This window comes from Aegilops tauschii, chromosome 4 (assembly GCF_002575655.3).
Source record: "Aegilops tauschii subsp. strangulata cultivar AL8/78 chromosome 4, Aet v6.0, whole genome shotgun sequence".
NCBI lineage: Eukaryota > Viridiplantae > Streptophyta > Magnoliopsida > Poales > Poaceae > Aegilops > Aegilops tauschii.
This window is the reverse complement of record NC_053038.3, coordinates 167359408-167371094: the sequence shown is the minus strand read 5'-3', so window position 1 is coordinate 167371094 and position 11687 is coordinate 167359408. Positions and strand designations below refer to the sequence as shown.

The 11687-nt window shown below is 45.9% G+C and overlaps 1 protein-coding gene and 1 long non-coding RNA gene across 2 annotated transcripts in view; both read right to left on the bottom strand.

Moving 5' to 3' along the window:
* The window catches only part of LOC109738639 (inositol monophosphatase 3), a 29972-nt gene extending 20152 nt beyond the window's left edge, over window positions 1-9820 (bottom strand). Inside the window, exons 1-6 of the mRNA XM_020297735.3 lie at window positions 9576-9820; window positions 9393-9443; window positions 9089-9276; window positions 2055-2139; window positions 1881-1935; window positions 1709-1752 (exon numbers count right to left, since the gene is read on the bottom strand). Coding sequence (XP_020153324.1) covers window positions 1709-1752; window positions 1881-1935; window positions 2055-2139; window positions 9089-9276; window positions 9393-9443; window positions 9576-9632 — 480 coding nt within the window. The 5' untranslated portion in view covers window positions 9633-9820. The remainder of the gene's footprint in view (window positions 1-1708; window positions 1753-1880; window positions 1936-2054; window positions 2140-9088; window positions 9277-9392; window positions 9444-9575) is intronic.
* Window positions 3371-6329, bottom strand: LOC141021264 (uncharacterized). The gene is made up of 2 exons (XR_012181681.1): window positions 4016-6329; window positions 3371-3798 (listed from the first exon to the last, which is right to left on the bottom strand). It is a non-coding gene; the product is annotated as an uncharacterized lncRNA (long non-coding RNA).
* Window positions 9821-11687: the final 1867 nt, after the last annotated feature.

Sequence of the window (11687 nt, the reverse complement as noted above, 5' to 3'; positions counted from 1 at the left end):
CATGGTCCTCGGCCGTTGCTCCTCGTAGCCGGAGCAGGGGAACGGGGGGCAATGGCGTGGTCCTCGTCGCCGCGGAGGAGAGAAGATGATGGCGTGGCCCTCGTCGCTGCTGGTCCAATCCCGAGTCCCGACCGCCTGCGATGCGTGTTGTGTGCAAGAGGAAAAGGATAAAGGCGATGGGTGCGTCCATGCGGCTGCAGGGTTAGTTTCGTCCAAAGAGCACAAAGTTGCTTATACAAAGTTGCTTATACGCACTACATAGTGGAATAACGCTAGAAAACTTATGCGCACTATAAAGTGGAACGGAGGGAGTAATGTGAAAGTTAACTACCATTGCTCATTGATCACCTGAAATACTGTGAAAGTTGTCTGTCATGGTTTTTAAGTTGCCTACCTCGGAAGCTAAGTTCTTACAGTTTATGAAGTTGTCTACTGGTGATGCTCAGTTGCCTGCCATTGTTGATTAGTTGCCTAGAGTACTGTGAGTTTCCTACCATGGCTTCTAAGTTGCCTACCTCGAAACATAAGTTGTCAACAACACTATGAAGTTGCCTACCTATGATGCTCCGTTGCCTGACATAGCTAATTGGTTGCATGTAGTACTATAAAAGTAGGCCTACCATACTGAAAATTACATAAGCAACTTAGCATAATGCACTCAATGCTAAGCAATTTAGGAATAAAAGTTAAGCTACTTGAGGGTCATGGTAGCCAATTTAGTGCAGACGTTAGGCTAACTAGCATCATGGAAGGCAACAACATGAGTTGTTTACTATAGAACTAAAAGTTGCTTCATGTAGCACCCAAGTTGCTTTGGAAAAAGTTCATCGGAACATACTGATATGGAATCGGGTTTTGAAGAACTCGTCGCGAGAGGTCCAGCAGAGAAAACGGATTGTAATTCCAACGCTCAATTCAAAAGTTATAGCATTTTGAAATATCGAAAAGAGGAATTAGTATGACAGTACAGAGCTTTGATATTCACATGCAAGCATGGGGATGCAGCATGTGCATCAGCGCAGAACACCATATGTCATTTGCCTTGCATGGGCCAATCACCTTTTGCTATCTTGGGTAAAGGAATCAAGTTTTCTTGTTTCCCATTTTTGGGTCTATACTCCATATAACTAAAAAGTGCAGCTACACTTATCAGAAATTGATTTATTTTGCCAAATATATACATTCGACACCCACATAATACTTTGCTAGTATTTGTTACTTTCTCCAAGATTTCACAACTAGGCTGAATCAAAAGATTCAGAAAAAGGAAGTCCTAGATTACTGCTGCTCATTCATGCACTTGGATTGAAAGACCCTGGTTAAACTTTATGAGAGGGAAAAGAAAAGAAGTCCTAGATTACTGCTGCTCATTCATGCAAGAGGCTACTCTAGTGCCCCCAGTCGAACTTTAAGGTCGGTGTTGGACCTGGAGAATCCAAAGAAAACTAGTAGTAGTCATGTATTTAATTTCGAAACATCAGCTAACCCTGATTTACTACTTGTAGTATTTTATGACAACTAAACTGTTCTGATGACTGATGAAATCTTAAAGGGGTTAGCAGCTAAGCCAGCAACAGAGTTCAAACACTATGCATCAAAAGAAAGTTATGTACCGCAAAGTATCAATTATTTCAGAGTATGATATGATTCCCTCTAGTGAATGTGCGAATGACATGGAAATGATAATCTTTGACAGTCTGTCACCTACCTCTGTCACCATAAGAGCCTTCACCAACTCATTTTGAGGCGATGCTGCACATGAGAGGTGTATATTGAAATTAACACACGCGAGCAATCAGAAAAAGGAACTGTATAATCTTGACTAGCTTCTTCTGTTGAATCACAACAAATCAGGACCTAATCAACAAAAATGTGCTTACTTTTAATTGGAGAACCATTGAGAAAAGCACCTTTTCCACGAACAGCTGTGAAAAGCTAATTGAAGAAAAAACACGAAATCAGACTCAAAACCTTTCCGAGTTCCTTTGCCCAGATTATATTGCACCGATCCTCAAATTAAACAAGGAAAAATTACATAGAGTAACAATATTTACCTCATTCATGATGGGGTTGTACACAACTGCAACGGTGGGAATCTTCCCAATGGTGAGGCCAATCGAGACGCACACAAAAGGAAAGCTGAAATATAAAAAAAGTGCACAATCTTGGCATAAGAAAAGAAAAATGCACGATGAAGAAAGGTACTTTGTCTTTTTGACAGATGGCTTTCACTCTTGTACCGACACGCTCTCGCAGCTGGCAAGGTGAATCCGCCGAGTACAATCGGGGTCACTGCCTCACCGGAGTCTCGCCTCCTCGACCTTTGCTGAGGGCATGGATTAGTGCAGCCGCTTCTAGGCGCTCATGGATACTGCCGAGAGTCTGACAGCGAGCCAGATTCAGAGGTGACTGCGGTTGAGAGGCGAAAGGAGGAGAAATCCTTATCTTGTCTAGCGACTTTGGGGATTCGACAAGGGAGCTCTGGACAAGCCCTCAGCGCACGACAACCGTACAAGTCACCGTTTGTAGCATGCGCTCCTTGTCGCTGGTCACCTCAGGCGGCGAAGAGATCGTTCTCAATATGGATACCCATTCAGATAGAGGCGGTACAGGCGCACCCGAACCATATTACCCGCCCGAGTGGCTAGCGGGCCCCGAGCCTTGCGCCCCACTACGCTCGAATATGCACTTGTAAGCAGTGACAAATCCAGGAATTGAACTTATTAGTGCCCCACATTTAAGGTCTGAACATTTTAATATGCAAATGCAAGTCCGCTCAACCAAAACTCATAAAACTCAAAAACAAAGCTAGATGTACTAAAAAATTAACATAACTAATGGTTCAAAATAGTTCAAGACTCTCGGCAACTAGGTGATGTAACCACCAAAAAGCACAAAATACAAGCATTCCCGATTCTCGACAAATATTCCCTCCTCACTGCATGAAGCAGCACAAGGTTGTGGAGGAGCAACTCCACCTTGCTGCTACAATGTGTACAGCACAACTGTTGAAGGAACAACTTCAACGTGCTGCGCTAGATATCGTTCTAGAGGCGAATGTAGGCTAATGTGGCAGCAGGAGTTCAATCCAGAACTCCTAGAGCACAAGATCTACTCCAAGATCTCTCTACTCTTATAAAAAAAACGGAGTTGGTGATGATGGAGTGCCTGCCATCCTGCAATATAGGCCGTGCGATCTATATTTGACGGATAGGAAGGAAACTATGACAATTTTGCAAAAAGATAGCCGCACCTCTCTCCACATTTGCAGATAAGGCCTTCCCTCGTTCATCCTTATCTCCCACAAGATAAACTACTCATATAAATGCATCTTGATGTTCCGTGCAACGCACGGGCCTCTTTCTAGTTAGATAAGAACACCAAGTTCTATTATAGGTAGTGGGGTAAGTAGTCTGGGTACAAAGTAGAGGTGAGGACCTCTATTTATAGGGCTTTGAAAAGCCTTCACATACTTCTACTTATATCTGGAATACTCTAGAAAACATTATTTAATTTTCGCCATTCTACTCATAGCTACTCACAACTAGAAGACTCTAGAAATCAGTAGGTAGGGTAGAAAAGAAATACTACACTAGAGTGGAAGCATCTAGAAGTAGCCAAACAAATCTAACATACAATTTTTTTCCTCATCTAGTGTTCCTCATCACTGCATCTTTAATTTCTGGAGTAGAATAATCTCCAATTTGTTCCGGAGCCCCAAATCAGGTTGAATATCAGCTTCACTAAATCCTTGAATAGAAGTTTGCAAAATGTTATAACCAGAGCGCTCATTACACACTGCAGGTTCAGGAACAGGAGCTTGTAAAATGTTTGCATCAGAGGCTTCATTAGACAATTAAGGTTGGGTAATTGGGGGAGTTCCAAATTAAGCAGCAATTGGTTTCATTTTCTTACAGATTCCCTACATTACAACATCACCAGGTTCAATAATTGGCCACAAGACCATAAATTTAAGGTTGATATGAGGAAAAAAAATGAATTTGACTGGGTATACCTGTTGGTCGCGCTTGCTGCCCTTGCAAACTGCAACTTCCCATTTGCGCAAGCTCGATGTCGTGCCACTGCCGCTGCTGCCACCCATGCAGGCCAAGCGGGGGACTATTTCTTGTTTTCCCATTCGTCAGGTGCCCGATGTCGATGTCCAGGGAGCCGGAGCTACGCATGATTGGGGATTTTTGGGATTGCCTGCTACTTGCTTGGCAGTTCTAGGCTATCTAATTTCGGCTGGTTCTAGGCATTAATTTTGTAAGTGCTAGCCCACGTTTAAAACGAATGGTTTTCCTGTTTCATATCTTTACGTCGTCCGTTGTTTGCCTCCTCTTTCAACGAAACGGTGTTGGACTTGGCCACCTAGGGAACACATGGCATCGCCCTTGGTCGTAAGGAATAAGATCAGGAGCGCTTCTTTAGGAATTCTACGATTGCGGGAGATTTGTACCTCGTAACTACAAGATCACCTGATTGTATCATATCCCTGGAAGATCGGGACCAAACTACCGACCTAAGACTAGCTATATAAGGGCGGTACCAATCCCCACCAAGGGGACGAAGATATACGGGAGCTCATTTCCACCCTAGCTCAGTAGATAGGAAAAGACAAATGTAATCCTCTCTGATCATCTATAAAGATGGGTAGGAAGGAAGTAGGGTTATTACCCATCCACAGGCCTAAACCTGTGTAAAACCACGGTTTCACCTTCATCGCCGACGAGAACCCTTCGAGCACCACCCCTCTCTCTCTCTCTACTTCCATGATAAACCTCAGATCTTAAGATCAGCGGACCATTATTCATCAACATTTGGCGCCCGCTGTGGGGCCCAAACGGATCTTCGTCACCAACAAACCTTCTCACGAAACACAAACATACTAACAAAAGCGAAAGGTTGGGGCTAGTCCCCCACTTTGACCCAAAGGAGGCGTACATCAACCTCGCTCCTCGGGGCGGAAACCTTCAAGTGTCGGTTTGGGTCCTCCTAGATCGTCTCGCTTCGGCACACCCACCCAGGTCAACTTGAGTAGTGGAGGAGGATCTCTTACTGCTGTGGTACCCCGTTGGTTCAACATAGCCGATTACCGTTCAGGCAGAAACCCTTGTGGAGAATAAGGTGCCAAATCCCCTCGCCAAAGAGCTGCCCAGATCCCGCCACACTGTTGTGAATCGGACTATCATCAAGGAATCATTTCACCATACGTTGGGATTATCTAGAGACTGGTTCATCCAACTCGTAAATCCGAGCCGTGCACCTCGATCTATGTCGGCCTGCACCACCGAACTCCCTCTTGGTGGTTAGGGACCACCACTCCTAGTGGACTGGGGACCACCCACAAGACTTTGTTCGACCTCCGGATTATCCATTCATCATGTAGCCGATGCTTCAAAATCCCAAGTCGTCTTTGAAGCCTCTACTCATCATATCCTCTCGACAAGCCTCCTCTAAGATGATCTTCCATTCAATGTTCTTTTTGCAAGTAATCTGAAGTCACTCCATATATGAAGAAATGAGCTTCGCCCTTCGCCCCAAGGACTCGCCGTTGCGGAAGATATTCGTCGGGGCGCCTTACCTGGTGGTCGGGCGAATTATCCTCTCCATACGCATGGGATGAGGGAAATATCTGACTACTCCCACTCCCACCCACGTAAGCATTATCAAGTTTTGCGCAACGTTCATGTCCATCTTGGGTAAACCCACACTTCTCTCGCTAAGTGCAATAGTGTTTCATGACCGCCTGTGCCTCGGAACATGGGGACCAAGGGCATGATTACGGTCAAGAGTTCCCTTGGAGCGGTCTCTTGACCCCAAGAAACATACCTTAATTAAGTTATGAGTGACATCCATAACCTCATGAAAGGGTACCAGCTGGGGAACGTCCTACTAACCGAACCTAGGGGTAACTGCTCCAGAGTTTGACCACCAGACCATCGGATAAATCTCGCGAAAGAGGATGATACGGTTGTCTAGAAATAAAAGGCTACTCTTCCCCGGCACTGGTCGGGAGATACGGCTCGTTGTCGACTCTATGAACGTTCCAAGAGTCTCGCCTAGGTCGAAGATCTGGCTCGGGGCTCGAAGGTGAAAGATCTCAATTCCATGCCTTCAGTCAACAACGCAAGTTCCTATTTCATAATAACGTGTTCACAATAACCTTACTATATGGAAAATATAAAGACCGTATTCACTATTTTCGAACATGATCCTCTTTTATGCTTCGCCTTTCCATCAGAACCCGTCATGGCCTTTAAGCACTCCTATGTTGGCTCAGCAGGAGCAATGGACTCCCCTCAAGTAACGAACGAATTATGGCGACCGTCATCGCCTCTCCACCCCACGTATGCTTTCCCCAGGGACACATAAATGTCAAGGGGTTGCCGAGAAGCCATGGATCGACGAGACCCATAAGTGCAGCCCGAGCAAAACATTCCAGGTCCTCATAGGAGCTAACCATGGTGTAGTGCATTACCTCGGCACTTCTTCCTCGATGAATGAAAAGAAGGTTGAGCATTTCCGACGCTTTTTTCATCTCTAGGGGAAGTTTCTTCGGAAGCGCTCTAGGTATGCTACCTATAGGTATGGCCCGAGATAAAAAAACTGGGAGATCCACTTTCTTGATTGCAAGAACAAAGTGCCCACCTGAATAAGCCTCCCTGGCGCAGTTGGAGGGACTGGAGAAGGGGAAGAAAACGCTCAGGGTCCTGACCCTTCTTTGCAGATCAAGACTAAAACTTGCAAAGCTCTTGTAGGACACACAAGGACCTCACCAAGCTCGGGGGCGGGAGATAAACATTAGAGACGAAAACAACTTGCTCAATGGTAATTTTATTGCACAAAATCATTAAACACCTAAGGAGTTTTTCCATAGTGCTTTTCAGGAGAGTACAAAAGCCCTCTACTCAAAAGATACATCTAGACCGGAGTACCGATGTCCAACTAGTTCACAAACTTCTCCACCGCTGGCAATAGTTTTTCAACATGGTCACGATGCCCCTCCGAATGAGGTTGGTCTAGCAACAGACCAATGAAGTCGGGACCAATGAAGCAGATATGCGGATGACACCATGCTCCCTTTTAGCCTAGCAATCAAAGCATTGCCATGGTCCAATTGGTACTCTATTTTGAGGTGATGTATTGTATGAAGATTATTTTTTAAGAATGTGAGACTGTTGTTATGGGGGTGTCGATAGTGCAGTAGCAAAGGGTTGCTACTCTATTTTGAGGTGATGTCTTATACGAAGATTATTTTTCAAGAATATGGGATTGTTGTTATGGGGCTGTCGATCATGGAGTAGAAGGGTTGCTAACCTTCTACTCCCTCTATTCCCAAATATATGACCTTTTAGAGATTCCATTATGAACTACATACGGATGTATATAGACATATTTTAGAGTGTAGATTCATCCATTTTGCTCCACATGTAGTCCATAATGAAATCTCTAAAATGTCTTATATTTAGGAACAGAGGGAGTAAATTGCAAATCTGCCAATTTTTCGATCTCATACCACGATATTCCTATTAGTGAGAAAGTTTTATGCCTTGACTAAAAACCTGTTATGCAATAAAGTATCCAAGCCCTGGAAAGGCAAATTTTCTCGTGTTAGGAGGAAGATTGGTTCTCAATAATGTGTGTCTCCCGCCAGTCCCAACTTACACCATGGGTCGCTTTCTGTTAGCCAACAATGTGCACACAAGTTTCAACAAAGTGAGGCTCATTTTTTTCTAGGAAAGACATACACTCAAACATAAATACCATACATAGTGAAATGGGCATCTATTTGCAAACCTAAAGACCATGGGGGTCTAGGAGTGCTAAACTCCCAACTTATGGACATTGTTCTACCAAGCAAATTTATATGGAAGATTAGTCAAAACTCTCTAGGTCTACAGTTGGATCTCATCAAAGACAGATACTAGAAGGTCCAACTTCTTCACCTCGACTAGGCGTAGGACCCTTTCTGGGATGGAATCCAGGACATCAAGCCAATCTTTGATTTAGGAGCAAAGCATCTTGTATGGGACAGACAATCGACCAGATTCTGGTTGGACAATTGGATTGGTGGGCGCCGCCCCACATCAGATACCGCCGGCTCTTCATCATGGCCTCTGATCCAGAGATGTTAGCCAGCTCAGCAATTAGACAGGGGTCGCTCAACGTGTTGTTTCATCATACCTTTGACCAGGTTGAGGCAAACTTATGGGAGGCCCTTGGTGCCAAAGTTATTAATGTCCTGCTATTGAACTCATCCAACAAAATCTCCTGCGACCTAGAAGCAACTGGTCGGTGAAATCTTTATACGCCAAACTCTCTTCCGACCCTGTTGTTCAGCATGCTAAACTTCTTTGGCAAGCGGCCATGCACATGAAGATTAAGGTCTTCATCAGACAGCTGATTAGGGGGAGACTAGCTCGGCTTGCAATATCTTGAAAGTTCAAACACAACGGCCCGAGTGATGGCTCCTATGCCTTGTGAAGTAAGCGAGAAGATAGAAATCATATATTATTTTGCCCAATGGAGAAATTCATGTGGAACTCTATGAGGGAGAGACTGGGATGATCCTGGAACCCAATCTGTTGCTCTGAGCTCTTGGGGCTTGTCCTGGGTGTTGGGGGTATGCAACGAACAGTCGCATGGCGTTGCATTGCAACCATGTGTTGAGCCTTATGGAATATTCGTAACAAATGGCCATTGAAATGATGTTTCCATCCAATCCTGTGTTTAAATGTTCGACCTTCTTTCAGCTTTGGATGCCTCCAGGGAGAATGAAGGACAAGGAAACTTCATTGGATGGGTTACAGAGGCTTATAGATCTTCATGCTACAAACTGAAACGTCCTAGGCAATTCAGGAGCTGCTTAGCCTCTAGTCCTTTTGTGCGAGGTGCGTGCTTGATTTGCACTTTGTGCGAGGAGTATGTGTTTTGGTTTGTAAGACTTTATGTTATTTTGCCACTGTTTGAGCACTTTATATAGTACTACTATATAAGGCCAAGCGCTCCTTGCGCCTTCTGTTCTAAGAAAAGCAAGAAAACAAGGGTCCACAACACAGTGCGCATACTAGAACATCGTCGTTACCCATGAACGAAATTGGTGGTGCCATCGAGGGGGTCGACTATCCAGGTGGGGTCGTAGGTGAGGTCATCGGTGGAACCGAGGGCTGCAGACGTCTCCTCGCCGATGAACTTGTGGTCCGGGTAGAGCATCCGGAGGTGGTTGAAGATGAGATCCTCGCAGGCCTTGTCCGTCTCCGTCACCAAATCCACCTGCAGCAGCAACAATCCATAGCGCCATGACGACTAGATCGCAATCCAATCAAGGCAGACAGCGTATCAAAAGGAGGCAAGATGCGTGGGGAAAAGAAAGAGGCGATAGGAAAGACCTGGCCCTTGTGCTCCACATTCTTGGTTAGGTAAAAGCTCTTGCGGATAATCTGCATAGGGTACAAATCGGTCCCAGAATGAGCGAACAGGAAATCGCGAATCCATCACGAGCAGTGGGCCTGAGAAACAGTTGCGGCAGGAGGATGGAGGGAAGGATCGAGTTCATGGTATAGGAGGATTACCTCGCCGGCGCTCTTGGCGGCGCCCACAGCTGCGGCCAGGAACTGCTCCTCCGCCATGGCTTCCGAATCTCCCGCCTCCAGACTACGAAGAGGGAATTTGATGTTACCTGTACAGGAACGCTCGGCTGGGTGGTGCGCCAAGGTGAAGGAGCGCTCACGGTGTGTGGTCCCGTTGAACCAATCATTCGCGTTGAATGCGCCTCCCACGCAACGTGGTAGGATTGCGTCTAGGTTTTTCTTCTGATTTATTTATTTTCGTCTCACATCCCATCACATATCTCCTCATACTGATTTTTTTACCCTCACAATAAAAAGTTTTCCTTATTTTAAGGGCAATAAAACTTACTTAATCTTTCCAAACTTTCCTAATCAATCATGTTACAAACCGGCATGTTACTGAACAATGACTTTCCTAATCGTTCCCCTCGATACCCTCCCTCTGATTCTTTATCTTTACTAGAAGAACGCTTGTGCGTTGCAACGTGGCCACATTAACTTTAAGAGTTTAATATTAATCTCTACTTTTAATGGAGCAGTTGGTAGTATCGCTTCCAGGTTTTTTTCATCCCACCTTCCATGATTTTTTTGGTACCTCCTCCCACCTCCGCTGGTTTTTTTCGTAGATCTTTTTTCGTCCCCTCCCTCCACTTCATCGGTTTATTTTCACGTCACTCCCTCACACAACGAAAGAAATCTGAACAGGTCAGAACTTTCCATACTGACGCAAGTTATTTAGTAATGTAAAATCAATCACGAACAATCTCTAAAGATCAAATCTAAATTAATTAACCTTACCTAAATCACTCAATCGCATTAATTAGAAAACAAATAATTGATTTCAGAAAAATCGCTCAATCACATTAACCTTACCTTAACTCACGGATGGTAATCAATCTCCAAACAAAGGAAACAATACATCGAGGGAGCAGTAAATAAACTCCCTTTCTTATGACATGTATATGATCTTCCCTTCCCTCTCCGTTGTCGAGCGTTCTTGATTCTCGAGGCCGATGCTTGGGCTGCATCATAGGGTCGTGATGGTGCCGGAGGACGAGGACGGCGAGGCCGGGTGCCGCGGCCGGTGAAGGGGGCGAAGAAGGGCGGCTTCCCTGGCCCTGGTCGTGGCCCTGGGAATTGGTGCGGTGAAAGCGGCACTTGAAGGACCCGGCGTGGGTGGCTGGCGCACAGACGCACTTGGAAGCGGGCCCGTGGCCCGCGCCGGACGGCGCCGACGCCGACCCGGGCCACCTCCTCCGCGTATTCTTGGAGCTGTGGCTGGCCGATTTACATGAAATTAATTCCCTCGGTTGTGGTGGCAAATATAATACACATAATCCATATTGTTATGCACTAGCGTGTGTGTGAAATAGATGAATTATGGTCCCGTACCCAATAAGATGGATATGTGTGTGTGTTAGAGAGAGAGAGGGAGAGGGGGAGAGAGAGGGAGAGGGGGAGAGAGAGTGAGGAAGAGGGAGGGAGAGTGTGTGTGTGTGGGGATTTGATGGTAAAAAAGGTAGTCAATGTTACTTGATATGTATGAGAATATTAATATTGAACTCTTAAAGTTAATGTGGCCCCGTTGCAACGCACGGGCGTTCTTCTAGTATTCTCATACATATCAAGTGACATTGGCGACCATTTTTACCATCAAATCCTCACACACACACACACTCTCCCTCCGTCTTCCTCACCCTCTCTCCCCCTCTCCCTCTCTCTCTCTCTAACACACACACACATATCCATCTTATTGGGTACGGGACCATAATCCATCTATTTCACACACACACGCTAGTGCATAACAATATGGATTATATGTATTATATTTGCCACCACAACTGAGGGAAAAAATTTATGTAAATCGGCCAGCCACAGCTCCAAGAATACGCGGAGGAGGTGGCCCGGGTCGGCGTCGGCGCCGTCCGGCGCGGGCCATGGGCCCGCTTCCAAGTGCGTATGCGCGCCGGCCACCCACGCCGGGTCCTTCAAGTTTCGCTTCCACCGCACCAACTCCCAGGGCCGCGGCCAGGGCCAGGGAAGCCACCCTTCTTCGCCCCTTCACCGGCCGCGGCCAACGCGATGACGCGGCACCCGGCCTCGCCGTCCTCGTCC